A 13,833-nucleotide genomic window follows, 5' to 3' on the forward strand; every position below is an offset into this window, starting at 1 on the left:
AGCCACCGGCCAATGGGTGACGGCGGCGGCCCGGCGCTGCGCACAGCACCCTGGGGGATGTAGTCCGTTCCGCCGGGCCCGCGGGGCTGAGCGGCCTCCTCCGGGCATTGTTTCCCTCAGGGACACCCGGAGGGTCCCGCCGGGCGTGGCCCCTCGCAGGCCGGGGCCGGGTTCTCCCCGCGGGGCGCTGGTAGCAGCCCCAGCACCGCACCCGCGGGCCCGGGCCTGCTCCCCCGAGCTGGGCCTGCGCCTGGGGCCTGGGCTCGGGCGCTCCCGCGGCCGCAGGAAAGGCCCCCTCGAGGGAGGGACGTCCCCGTCCTCCCCTGGCAGCCCTCGCAGCGGAGCACCCGCGCCTTACTGCGGCCCGAAGACCTGCAGCCTGAAGGCTGAGGGGTGCGCCCCAGGCCAGTCCCCGAACCTCTGTCCTCCCCCATGGCTGGACCCTCCTGTCTGAGAAACCTTCCTGGGCCCCAGCTCCCCTTGGGCGATGCTGAGATGGAAGCTGTGGGCTGGCTGTAAGTCCAGAACAAGAGTAATTACACGAAACCATTCTTTGCACAGTCAGACAAAAACATGCTCGTGCCCTGCCCCGTACTGGATCAGCGACGCTTTGGCTTTCCTTCTGGTCTTTTCCAAAAGAATGAAAGGTTTTCTCCGAACAACAAAAAACCCCACTGTTTCAACCGAAAAAGAGCTTTAGATGATAAGAAAGTGTTTTCATAGAATCACAGAATGGTTTGGGTTGGAAGGGACCTTCAAGATCACCCAGTGCCACCCCCTGCCCTGGGCAGGGACACCTCCCACCAGCCCAGGTTGCTCCAAGCCCCGTCCAACCTGGCCTTGAACCCCTCCAGGGATGGGGCAGCCACAGCTTCTCTGGGCAACCTGGGCCAGGGTCCCACCACCCTCACAGACAAGAATTTCTTCCTCACATCTCATCTCAATCTCCGCTCTTCCAGTTTAAAACCCTTCCCCCTCGCCTCATGGCTCCCCTCCCTGATCCAGAGTCCCTCTCCAGCTTTCCTGGAGCCCCTTTACGGACTGGAAGGGGCTCTAAAGTCTCCCGGGAGCCTTCTCCAGGCTGAACCCGCCCAGCTCTCTCAGCCTGTCCTCACAGCAGAGGGGCTCCAGCTCTCCCAGCATCTCCGGGGCCTCCTCTGGCCCCTCTCCAACAGCTCCGTGTCCTTCTGCTGTTGGTGCCCCAGAGCTGGAGGCAGCATTGCAGGGGGGTCTCACAGAGCGGAGCAGAGGGGCAGAATCCCCCCGTCACCCTGCTGCCCACGCTGCTGGGGATGCAGCCCAGGCTGTGCGGGGTTTCTGGGCTGTGAGTGCACATTGCTGGGTCACATTGAGCTTCTCATCCACCAACACCCCCAAGTCCTTCTCCTCAGGGCTGCTCTCCATCCATTCTCTGCCCAGCCTGGATTTGTGCATTTGCTGAGAACATTTCTGCTGACCCAAGCAGTGCGGATGAGTGAAACCCCAGTGTGACTCAGGGAGACAGCCACTCACAGAGGCAAACACTGCCAGCTCTTATCAAGGCTCCAGTCATATCATGTGTGTACCTGTACCCGTGCGGCAGGGCGGTGGGCAGCCCTTCGTGGGGGTGTGTCACTGTCCTCAGAGCAGAAGGGGACAACAAGAGGCTGCCTGGGCTCTCTCCAGCAAGCAGGGACATCCCTGCCTGGGCTGAGGGTGCAGGAGGGGAGCGGCTCAGCTCCCCGTCCTGCCAAGGGGACACTGGTCCCACCACCTGCCTCATCCACCCCTCCAATGGGGTGGAAATCTTCAACTTGGTCGAGAGAAGCTGAGTGACGTCCATCAGACTTGGTGCGCCAGGACGAGCAGAGCCCAAGCCAGGTCTGGGTGGAAGCAGCGCAGGACACGTGAGTGGTGTGGCAAGCGGGAGGCTGTCATTCGGGTCTCCAGGAGGTGTTTCTGTGTGAGCAGAGGGAGCAGCCTAAGCTGGTTCCCCTGTACAGGGTCCTATGGTGTCTGATGGGTCACAGGCTGATGTTCAAACTTTCCTTGATTCACCAAGCTCCTATAGCAATGTATGATAAAAGCTGAGCTTAGGTCGCAGCCTCCCTTTTCCCCTGAGAAACTACCAAGTCTCTGACTTAAGGTTTATTTTCCTTAACTTCAGGTCATGTCTTTGACTTGCCCAGGATCTTGGAAGTTGTATCCCACAGTGCTGGGAAGAGCAGAGGAGGCAATGCTGCACGAACCTTATAGGTGTTCAACAGGCTGGCCACGTGCAGGGCTGGCGGCAGAGGCAGGGACTTGGGCTCCTTCTCTTGGGAGTGCTGGCCAGGAATGTGGAGCGCTGTGGGCACCAGAGACCGCAGTGTGTTTCAAGGGGGTGAGCTGCAGTCACAGCCCTGCTCACAGTGCCTCAGCTTCCCAACCCTCCTATCAGTCAAATCCAGCCTCCTGCGTGTTTACTGCATGGTGGTTGTCCCTGTCTCCTAGGCGGACAGGGAGACAGGGAGCATCTGTTTTTGCTTCAATGCATCACTTGAGCTAATGCCAATCCTTCTGAGGAATGTCTATGACTGAGACAATGAGCCCAAATAGATGTGTAGGAATTCATACAGGTCAGGGTCAATACTGGGATTTTTCAGCAGAAAATCCCTCTCGGCTCTGTCTCCAGCCCTGACGCACAGGCAGGTCTGCACTGAGGTGGGCTGCAGTCTGACACCCCTGCCAGGCAAAGGCCCAAGATGGGGAACAGCTTGCTGGTCCCTGATGACACCTTAGGCAGATCCAACAGGCGTGTCCAGGTGCGGTCTCATGTCTCCAGAGCCCAAACCCATCACGGGTTAAAACAAGCATCTCAGACTTTGCCCAGAGCTTAATGATGAGTTTGCAACTGTCTGCGCTGCTGCTGGGGGAATGGAGGTATCTCTCCATTTCACCTTCACTCTGTCTTTGCTCATCTCTGCTTATCTTGCTCTTGGAACAGAACTCATCTCCCACCCGTGTTTCCCAGGCCAGGTCTGTGCTGCTGCATGGGAAGGTGGCAGGATGGCTCGGAGGATGAGCATCAACGAGCTGGAGGACCAGCTCCTCTGTCCCATCTGCTTGGAGGTCTTCAAGGAGCCCCTGATGCTGCAGTGTGGGCATTCGTACTGCAAGTCCTGCGTGGTGTCACTCTCCGGAGAGCTGGACGGGCAGTTCCTGTGCCCCGTGTGCCGCCAAACCGTGGACTGCAGTGCCTCACCACCCAACGTCACGCTGGCCCGCGTCATTGAGGCGCTGCAGAGCTGGGGTGAGGCAGAGCCCACCCCAGAGTCCTGCCCAACGCACCACAACCCCCTCAGCCTCTTCTGCGAGGCCGACCAAGAGGTGATCTGCGGGCTGTGCGGCACCATTGGCAACCATCGCCAGCACAAGATTGTCCCCATCTCTACCACGTACTGCCGGATGAAGGTTGGCAGGCAGAGCTGGCCAGGGCTCCAGGGGTGGGGGTGAGGGCACCTGCAGTGCTTGCTGGCCAAATGTCCCTTCTCCTACAAGGGACAGGCTGGAAATGATGCCAGCGTGGGAAGCACGGTCCCATGGCACAGACAGATGTGGGGCAGGGTCCCTGGGCTGGGGAGGGGGGGGCAGCCATTTCTCAGGCTGAGCACATCCCTGGCTGAGCGGTCTCATGGTTTTGGTGGCTGAACTGGGATGGAGAGAGCCAGGGGCTGGGGAGTGCTGGCGGGGCCTTTCAAGACTGTTTCCAAATAGCATCAAAGAGAGTCTGGAGATAAGGGCTGAGGCGAGGTGCCACAGGAGAGCAGGGAGGCAGGGAAACAGGAGCCCCAGCCAGGTAGAGTAAACAACTGGTGTCCCCTGCCCAGCATCACATGAAAGCCCCAGGAATGGAAAAGCACAAGGCCACCCGTCCCCTCTGCTCCTGACACCGGCAAGATAAGAGCAGGAGGCACCAGAAACACTCCTTCCCCAGCCAGGTTCCCGGCACCAGCACTGGGAGGGTGCTGCTCACCCAGTGCAGAGCTGCCACAGGGTATGAGATACGGAGGGCTGCAAATGGGAGCAGAGACATGGTGTCCCTGGCAAGAGTAGTTGGTCAGCAGCGTCCAGATTGGGGCCATGCTCTGAGCGCTCTCCTGCCTCTGGCAACCCCAAATCCTCTAGATCAAGAGGGTAAGGATCAGCAGGATGTGCAGGGCCCCAGAAAGCTTAGAGAAAGCTTAGGAGAACATGGCTTCTGAGGGCCACGTGCTCCTCAAGGGGCTGACAAGCACTGCCTGCGATAGAGGAGGCTGCCACAGAGGTCTCTCCTCCAGAGGTGGTGTCTTTTCAGGAGGAGCAGTCTGTGCTGCTGACCGATGTCCACCAGTACAAGAAGAACCTGGATGAACACTTCAGCAAGCTCATCAACAACAAAAGCCGCATCGCAGTAAGTGTCACATCCCAAGGGAGCCCGTGTCCCCAAGTCCTCTGTGTCCCACAGTGCCCCTGGAGCAACCTCTGCTTCTGGGTCTCCCCAGCTCACTCCTCTCCTCCTCTCCTCTTCCCCTTTCCCTGGGATAGCAGACAGGGCTTATCTTCCACCCTGTTCCCTAAGGTTTGTGTTCTCCATGAAACTCAGGGATTAAACATAGACCTGTTTTCGGGAAGGGTGACGTAGCCCTGTCTGGTGGCACAGCCCTATTTTCAGAAGGGGTGATGTAACCCTTACCGAGCACCTTGGCAGGGGCACCACTCGGAGCTGGTTTGACCGAATGTCCTTGGAGGTGGGGAGGTAACAGGTGGAAAAGACCCCACTCAGAGCAGGCTTCCCAGAGCAACGCTGGTGGTTTCACATTGAGTTTATGCCTGGTTTAGCTGTGTGTCCATTTCCCATGCAGCAGACGTCTCCAAGGGACCTTGTGGCATCCCTTCTGTGGCTAAAGCTTCACAGTGGGGCTCCTCAGAAGGGCTCAATGCAAATGCGACCGGAGCTGCACTTTCTGCCCCTTAGCCCAGGATACAGGTTGTTCCCTGGGAGCAGAGGGATCCAAGAGCTCTTTCAAAGCCCTGAGGAAGCTGGTTGGGACATCAGGAAATCAAAATCTGGGGCAGGAGAGGTCTAAGGCAGGGGTGCCGTGGCGGTGAGCTGCTGAGGACAGCAGGATGAAACAACATCTAGCCTGCTATACAGAACTGCTCTTTGTTTGGAAAGCCAGTGGGGCGTGGCTTGGTGGGACATGTTTACATTGCTGGTGGCATCTCTGAAACTAAAAAGCGGGTGAAGGGGATGGAGCAAGGCAGTCCTGCACAACTGCTTGCTGTCTCTCGGCAGAATGAGGCGGATGTCTTCAAGTGGGTGATCCGGAAGGAGTTCCAGGAGCTGCACAGGTACATTGACGAGGAGAAGGCCACCTTCTTGGAGAGCATCGAGGGGAAGGCAGCCCAGCTCATCACCTCCATTGAGTGCCAGGTCAAGCAGACATCGGACGCCCTGCAGAGGCTTAAGGAGATGCAGAGCTCTCTGGAGGCACTCGGCAACGAAAACCAGCTTGATTTCATCCGTGTGAGTGCACTTGCTAGTTAAGGCAGCAAGGGTCAGCCAGGCTCTCCAGCCCTGAGCCTGCTGCTCATAGGCCTGAGCCCTGCCCTGGGCAGCACAAATGGAACACCATGAGAAGTGAGATGTAGGTGCCCTCTGTCCTGCCAGGGCTTCCCCTGTTGGGAGAGACCTGCCTTCTGCAAGAGGCAATGCCCTTAGCTCTCCCAGGAGAGGAGAGCCCTGGCCTCTCCAGCCCAGAGCACGGATGTGTAGAGCTGTGACCATGCAGAGGAGCTGCTGGTCTCTCAGTCTCCCACCCACTGACTCTCTTCTTCTCTTGTGTTTTCCAGAAATATGGCTCCTCCCAGTTCAGGTGAGCGGTGGGACCCAGCAGCAATGGGGATGGCAGTGCCTCTGCAGGTTCCAGGCCAGCAGACAGCTCCACATTGCTGGGGCAGCCTCGTATGGACACTGCTGTTGTGATGGATGGCCCAGGGCCATGCATTCAGCCCCAGAAGAGGGCAAGAGCAGCTAGCAAGACACTAGTGGCTCCATCATATGCAGCAGCCAGGTGAGAGCCGGTCACACATTGTCCCTGTCACCTGTGTCACGGCTGCCTGTATCTTTCCAGGTCAGAGCTCTCCAGCCTGCACCCAAGCGATGGCATCTTCAGCCCCGTGACCTTCAAACCATGTTTCCACCAAGATGACATCAAGATGACTGTGTGGAAGCGCCTGCACCGCCGTGTCCTGCCAGGTACCAACCCGCCCTGTTGGCAGTGTGCCGGGTGCCCTGGCTCACCAGCGCGTGGGACAGGCTGCCCAGCCAGCGTTGTGCTGCCCCAGCCTCTGTCTTGCCCTCTGCTTGTGCGCTCCTCACCCCCAGGAGAGCTCCTGGAGCAGTGGCTGGCCGTGTCTTGTGCCAATAGCAGCCTGCTCTGGCATAACACTCCAGTTGCTTAAAGCTCAGCCAGTGCCAGCTTGTCGAGCGGTGCCAGCCCCCGGGGTTGCCCAGAGACGGAGCCCTGCCTGCTAGTGTGCCTGGAGCCTGCCTGCTTTCCTTCTAGCTCCAGAGACACTGAAGCTGGACCCGGTAACAGCACATCCCCTCCTGGAGCTCTTCAAAGGTGACACGGTGGTGCAGTGCGGGCTCTACCAGCGCCGGGACAGCAACCCCAAGCGTTTCAACTCGAGCAACTGCATCCTTACCTGCAAGGGCTTCTCCTGTGGCCAGCACTACTGGGAGGTGATTGTGGGCACCAGGAACCACTGGCGCGTGGGCATCATCAAGGGCACGGTCAGCCGCAAAGGGAAGCTGAGCAAGTCTCCCGAGAACGGCGTTTGGCTCATCGGCCTGAAGGAAGGGAAGGTCTACGAGGCCTTCAGCACCCCACGGGCCACCCTGCCACTGACCACCCGGCCCCAGCGCATCGGCATCTACCTGCACTATGAGAAGGGTGAGCTGACCTTCTACAATGCTGACAGCCCTGACGAGCTCAGACACATCTACACCTTCCAGGCAGAGTTCCAGGGCCAGCTCTACCCCATTGTGGACCTGTGCTGGCCAGACAGAGGGCCCTACTCCCCCCCCATCATCCTGCCCGCGCCTGCCACAAGCCAGCACCCCTGGGCACCATACAACCATCCTGCCCCAGAGGAACCCATGAAGCCATAGCCTGGCCGGCTGGATGAAGCTGTGGCCTGAGAGGGCTGTGGCCGAGTCCTGAGAGCCAGCAGCAGCAGAGAGTCAGGCTGCATGCAGAGTTGTCCTCTGGTGGAAGCGTGGTACTGCAGTGAGCTTTAGCAGCACAGGAGGGTCCTTCCGCTCACCTCCAAAAGCATAAAATATCAGCCTCAATCTGTGAATCCCTGTCCCCAGTATAGCAGGCTGACCCAAAAGCCTAAATCATGGCTGGCCTGCGAAGATCTCCCTATGGAAAGGAGCGCCTGCCTGAAAAGCGTGAGCTGTGAGTGTCCAGGGGTCTTTGTTCACATGTCTGAATAAACAGAGTTTGTGTTAGGTGAGCTGGTTGCTGGCTGACATGCGTACTGCCTCTGAGGAACCCACTGCAGCCAGGGCTAAGCAGGCATGCTCTGCAGAGGGGCTGCCGGGAGGGGAAAATGGGAGCCAAAAAAGTAGTGGCGGAGCGTGATTTGTCTCCTCAGCCCCCGGTGGGAGGATACTGCCTGCCCGGGGCAGCACTTCTTCCGCGCCTCTTCCAGCGGCTCAGGGATGTGAGCTGGCACAGGGAACCATGCGCACAGCCTGCTCGGGTGGGACACTGTGCCTGGGGACGTGGGCTGAGGCAGTGTGAGGGGAGCAGGGCCGGGCACCCCCACACAGCAGGGAGCACGGCCTGACTGGCTCGGCCACGCTGCGCACAGCCTAGGGGCAGCTCCCCAGCCGCCCCTCGGTGAGTTGGTGTTACCCCTAATTGCAGAGTCACCGGGGATCCGTTCCTAGGGCTTGTCACCAAAAGTCACAACTGGCCTGTGCCGGCCGAGGAGAGGCTAGGACACAAAATATACCATGACTATTCCTGCGCATGAGGCATCCCCACCAAATTGGGGCACCTGAATGTGGTTTTACATGGGGTTCTTACACTCTTCAGTTGTTCGAGTACAACACAATTGGATCATCCCTAAAACTGGCACCACCTATTACTAATCAGAGTAAAACTTTGCAAAGCAGCGGTATTTCACAGAATCATAGAATCCCAGGTTGGAAGGAACCTCAAGGATCATCTGGTCCTATCTTTCTTGGCAAAAGCATGGTCCAGACAAGCTGGCCCAGCACCCTGCCAAATCTTAGACGTGTCCAATGTTGGGGAATCCACCACTTCCCTAGGGAGATTATTCCAATGGCTGATTGTTCTCATTGTGGAAAATTTTCCTCTTGTGTCCAATCAGAATCTCCCCTGGAATAACTTGAACCCCATCACCCCAAGTGATTCCTTGTAAAAAGGGAGTCTCCATCTTCTTTGACGCCACCCTTTAAATACTGGAACGTGGTGATCAGGTCTCCCCTAAGCCTTCTTTTCTCAGGGCTGAACACACTCGGTTCTCTCAGCCTTTCCTCACATGGCAGGCTTCCCTGTCCTTGGGTCATCTTGGTGGCCTTTCTTTCTCTGGACCCTCTCCAGCCTGTCCACAGCTTTTTTGTATAGCGGGGACCAAAGCTGAACACCGTAATCCAGGTGTGGCCTGACAAGCACTGAGTAGAGTGGCATAGTGACTTCTGTATCTCTGCTGGTGATGCCCATGTTGCTGCACCCCAGATCCTGTTGGCTTTCTTTGCCGCAGCAGCACAGTGTTCACTCACATTGAGCTTACTGTCCACCAGGACCCCCAGGCTCCCCGGCCGGGTAGATCCCAGCCTGTGCTGCACTCCTGCGTGATGTTTTCCCAGGTGCAAGACCTTACACCAGTCCTTGCCGAACTTCATAAAGTTCTTGTTAGAATCATAGAATCATAGGGTTGGAAGGGACCTCTGGAGATCATCTGGTCCAATACCTGTGCCAGAGCAGGGTCACCCAGAGCAGGCGGCACAGGAACGCCTCCAGGCGGGTTTGGAATGTCTCCAGAGACGGAGACTCCACCACCTCTCTGGGGCAGCCTGTGCCAGGGCTCTGCCACCCCCAAAGGAAAGAAGTTCCTCCTCATGTTGTTAGCCCACTCTTCCAGCCTGTCCAGGTCTTCCTGCAGGGTGGCTCTGCCTTCCCAAGGTGTCCGCTTCCCCACTCCGTTTGGTGTCATCAGCGAAACTTCCCCAGCAAGCAGCGCGCCGTCTGTGGCACTCCCGCTGCATGCCTGCTCAGCCGGGTGTCCCTGGAGTCGGTCTGGCTGGAGACACCGACCTGGGATGCCAGAGGCTGCTGGGAGGGTTTCCAAGACGTGTCAGAGGGGCTGGGACACCGGCGCGGGACACCAGCCTGGGACACTGGCGCTACCTCAGCTGACAGGTCCTCCTTCTCCCTCACGGCAGCTTGGAGCTGCCCCGAAGCAAAGCCCTTTTTTACCAGGCCCGGGCCGCACTTTACCTTGCTTTACTTCAGCATGAACAACGCCGGAGCCCCCGGTAAAGCCCCATCGCGGTGCGTCACTAACCCATATTAATTAATTAACGTTAATATACAGGCTCCGCGCCGATGGAGCCGCCGTTCCCGCCTCGGGCCGCTCCGGGCGCCGCCGCCCGCCCCCTGCCGGCCGGGAGGTCGCACGGCCGGAAGCGGCGGCGGGAACATGGCGCTGTACAGCGCGGCCGCCGCCGTCCTGCAGGGGCTGGAGCGCGGCGATGGCGGCATCAAAAGCCTGGTGTACAACAGCCGCTTCCCGGTGCGGGGCCGGGGAGGGCGGCGGCCTGGGGAGGGGAGGCCCGAGGCGGCGTGGGCCAAAGGCAGGGTGGGCACGGGGCGGTTGGGCCCGAAGCGGGAAGGCCCGAGGGGGTTAGGCCCAACGTGGGGAGGCCCAAGGGGGAGTTAGGCCCGAGGAGGGGCAGGCCCAAGGCGGGGAGGCCTGGGGAGTGTTAGCCCCGACGTGGGGAGCTCCGAGGGAAGGGAGGCCCAAGGCGGGGAGGCCCGGGGGGCGGTTAGCCCCGACATGGGGAGCTCCGAGGGGAGGGAGGCCCAAGGCGGGGAGGCCCGGGGGGCGGTTAGCCCCGACATGGGGAGCTCCGAGGGAAGGGAGGCCCAAGGCGGGGAGGCCCGGGGGGCGGTTAGCCCCGACATGGGGAGCTCCGAGGGGAGGGAGGCCCAAGGCGGGGAGGCCCGGGGGGCGGTTAGCCCCGACATGGGGAGCTCCGAGGGGAGGGAGGCCCGGGGGCGCCGGCGGCGGGCCCTGTTCCCGTCCCCGGGTAGCCCCTGACTGCCCCACAGCACATCCGGCAGCTGTATGCCCTGGTGTCTGAGACCCTCCGCTACTCCCCGGTGCTGGAGAAGCTGCTGGCTGGCGCCGCGCTGCTGCAGGCCGAGAAGAAGCTGCCCCCGCAGCTGGCAAAGGTAGGGCGGGCCTGGGAGCCGCTCCTGGGTGGCGGGGACCAGGGTGGCACGGCTGGGCTCACCCGCATCCCCGCAGGTGCTGGTGTACGACCTGCTCTTTGGCAAGGGTCTGAAGTGCGGGGGCCGTTGGAAGGCGCTGGCCCGGCGGCACCGGGCCCGGCTGGAGGCTGAGCTGGCCCGTCTGAAGGTGCAGCAGAAAGTAAGCCGCAACGAGGACCTCCTGGCCCCGGTGCAGGCAGCAAGCCCTGGCGGTGAGTGGGCCTCGGGGCTGGGTGCTCTCCCAGTCGCGGGTGGCAGTGGCGGGTTGTGTCTGACCTGAACAGCTTCTCCAGCCTCCCAGGTGCCGCGCTATGTCCGAGTCAACACCCTGAAGACTTGTGTGGATGATGTGATTGACTTCTTCAAGCGCCAGGGCTACTCCTACCTGGGCAAAGCAGCCAGGTAAGTGATTCCTTGCACCGTCCCACCTTCTCTGGGATGTCAGCGAGCGGTAAGGGCTTGGGGTGAGGTCCTGTGGGTTGAGGTTGAGGCGTTGTTGGTCTTGGTGCTTGTGGAGGGCAGGTTGGGGTCTCCGTCATTCCCCACTGTTACTTTCCACCTCTCCGGGTGCTGCCTGGTGCCAAAGTGGAGAGGAGGCCTGGGACAAAAAGGGTTCTCTGCCTGGGCTCTGGTGTGGGCACCGTGAAGCGGGACTGTGTGTTCATCCTCCCTGTGCCTCGTGGACAGCGTGGAGGAACTGAGAGCCCTCTCCGGGAAGAAATTCTTGCTGGATCTTCATCTCCCGGAGCTACTGGTTTTCCCTCCGCAGACAGACTTCCACGACAACCTGCTGTACACTTCAGGACACATAATTCTACAGGATAAGGTGGGGGAGCTGGGGAGCAGATGGCTGCAGGGACAGGAAAACCACTGACAGGTGGAGGGTTGTCCCCCTCCTACATTCCAAGGGCCGGGCTTGGGCCAGCTTTGCTGCAGCACTTGAACTCTAAGCAGAAGTTGTTAATGCAGCCTGCAGCCGTGGGGCTCCCCTGCGAGTTTGCTCTGTAGCTTGTAGGTACAGGATGAATTGCTCTGAACCGGGTTGTAAAAACGCCCGTGTAGGAGCTGGGGACCCACAGCTGGGAGGGGTATGGGGCTGTGGGCCGCCAGAGACTTCCAGTGGTGGATGGTGGTGGTGATGGGGTCACATAATCCCCATGTCAAGGAGGGACCTGGAGTGCTTGCTGCCCGCTCCTCTCACAGGGCTTTGCCCTCTTGCAGGCCAGCTGCCTCCCTGCCTTCCTCCTCGACCCTGCCGCCGGCTCCCACGTCATTGATGCCTGTGCTGCCCCAGGCAACAAGACCAGCCACCTGGCTGCCATCCTGAAGAACAAGGGGTGAGGGCAGGTTTGTGTGCTGGGGGGTGGGAGGGGGTGCAAGTGGCCCTGGTCCCCCTGAGTCCACAGAGAGCACAAGGAGAAGGTGGCAGGAAGCAGCCTGTCACCCCGCCCCACTAACTCAGGCCGATGCCTGCTTCTCCCTTTGTGGGCTGGGGGCTCTGTAGTGCTGGGCCATGCCATTGGAAGGGCCTGAGGGGACGTGAAGTTGTGTTGGGGTTCACTTCCCAGCCCCTGACCCCGGCTCTCTTCCCAAGGCCAACTCCTGCCTGGGGGAGCAGCTCCCGAGCTCTGCCTGCCCAGCAGATGGCCGGTGTTCAGGGCTGCTGGGGCAGCCTGCTGCTGTCGGTACGATTCCTGGGGCCGGGTGGGATCTTCATGCCTCTCTTGGGCACTGGGCTCTGCCTTCAGACAGATCTTTGCCTTTGATGTGGACACCAAACGCCTGGCCACCATGAACACCATGCTGATGCGGGCTGGGGTCACTGGCTTCCAGCTGGCCCAGCAGGACTTCCTGACGGTGGATCCCGGAGACCCCAAGTACAGCAAGGTGACCTACATCCTCCTCGACCCGTCCTGCAGCGGCTCAGGTAACGTGCGGGGCTCCATCCGCCCACCTGGAGCCGTCTCTGGGCGCGTGGACCCCAGGTGACGGCTGCTCTCCCCGCAGGGATGGTGAACCGGCTGCCGAGGGAGGAGGCTGCCCCGAGCCCTGATCGGCTGCAGGCGCTGGCCGGCTTCCAGCGCAAGGTCTTGAGCCATGCCCTGAGCTTCCCGGCTCTCCAGCGCCTGGTGTACTCCACCTGCTCGCTGCACCGGGAGGAGAACGAGGATGTGGTGCAGGCCGTGCTGCAGGAGTGGGGCTCGTCCTTCAGGTTTGCTGGCCTCGGGGGGCGCAGGGCCAGGACACGCTGCGGGGCTCGGCACTAACTCTTGTCCCACGTCACAGACTGGTGAACGCCTTCCCTTCCTGGCCTTGCCGAGGACTCGCTGCCTTCCCCGGAGCCGAGTGCTGCCTCCGTGCCTCTCCTGCAGACACACTCACCCATGGCTTCTTTGTGGCCGTCCTGGAGCGGTACAGGGAAGGAGCTGCTGCTCCCAGGTGAGAGCAGGGCCGCGGGGGGGGCTTTGCCTGCCTCCAGCTGCTTTGGGGGGCCCATGGCCGGGTGCAGGGCTGCAGGGGGAGTTGGGGGGGAGAATACTGCATTCCTGGAGCGAGGAGGAGGAGGGGAGATGGAGGGCTCTGGCTGTAGTGGGTGTGGGTAGAGGGCAGGAGCCGCAGTCGTGTGGGGAGGGGGACCTCGGGTGCGTGGCTCAGGCTGTTGGCTCTTGTCTGCAGCTCCCTGCCTGCAGCAGCTGAGAACCCAGAGCACGGTGAGGGAACGGCGCCAGGAACAGCTCCCAAGAAGAGGAAGAGGAAAAAGCAGCGGGTGAAGGAGTGAAATAACATTTTTAGGACTGCACGGTGCCCAGCTGGGGCTGGCAGGGAACACTCCTCCAGTGCCACTGCGGCCCCAAGGACAGCGGGGCCTCCAAACACAAGTAAAGCCTCTGCGCCAGCTGCAGCCATAGTGGAATTCTGTGACACCCTGCTCCCCTGGGACCGAGTGCCAACCCCTGGGACAGCCCTCGTGCCAGGAAGGGGGAACACCTCACCCAGGGCAGCCTCGGGAGGGCTGCAGGCAGTGCCAGTGTTCAGCATAACCCACCCCCCGCCCCCGTGTGCCCCCTGCAGGGCTGGAGTGCTCCAGCTGGATTAAGGGTGTTACTTTGCCTTGTTTCCTTAAAAATCCTTACCCGGGCCTGGTGCGGGGTTTCAGAAAAGCCTTTGTAACGATGAAAACGGATTAAAGTTTCTCTTTCTTCTGTCATTTCCAGCACGTTTGTGTAGTTTTGCCCTGAAATTGCATAGCTCATAGCTGAGGCAAAGGCGGTGAGGGGCGCGGGGGGGAGAAGTG

At 60.5% G+C, this 13,833-nt stretch overlaps 2 protein-coding genes across 2 annotated transcripts; both read left to right on the forward strand.

The window, feature by feature from the left end:
* The first annotated feature begins 2,907 nt into the window (after window positions 1-2,907).
* On the forward strand, window positions 2,908-7,465 carry TRIM50 (tripartite motif containing 50). The gene is made up of 6 exons (XM_063341936.1): window positions 2,908-3,432; window positions 4,316-4,411; window positions 5,297-5,527; window positions 5,854-5,876; window positions 6,135-6,259; window positions 6,570-7,465. Exons 1-6 carry the CDS (start codon window positions 3,028-3,030, stop codon window positions 7,175-7,177), a joined length of 1,488 nt encoding a protein of 495 aa, XP_063198006.1. The 5' UTR covers window positions 2,908-3,027; the 3' UTR covers window positions 7,178-7,465.
* Window positions 7,466-9,682: 2,217 nt separating this feature from the next.
* On the forward strand, window positions 9,683-13,581 carry NSUN5 (NOP2/Sun RNA methyltransferase 5). Its single transcript, XM_063341932.1, has 10 exons — window positions 9,683-9,837; window positions 10,377-10,499; window positions 10,576-10,750; window positions 10,832-10,940; window positions 11,226-11,364; window positions 11,760-11,875; window positions 12,287-12,465; window positions 12,546-12,750; window positions 12,825-12,977; window positions 13,215-13,581. The coding sequence occupies exons 1-10, from the start codon at window positions 9,745-9,747 to the stop codon at window positions 13,315-13,317; spliced, it is 1,395 nt and encodes a 464-aa protein (XP_063198002.1). The 5' UTR covers window positions 9,683-9,744; the 3' UTR covers window positions 13,318-13,581.
* Window positions 13,582-13,833: the final 252 nt, after the last annotated feature.

This window comes from Chroicocephalus ridibundus, chromosome 7 (genome assembly GCF_963924245.1).
Source record: "Chroicocephalus ridibundus chromosome 7, bChrRid1.1, whole genome shotgun sequence".
NCBI classification, from domain to species: domain Eukaryota; kingdom Metazoa; phylum Chordata; class Aves; order Charadriiformes; family Laridae; genus Chroicocephalus; species Chroicocephalus ridibundus.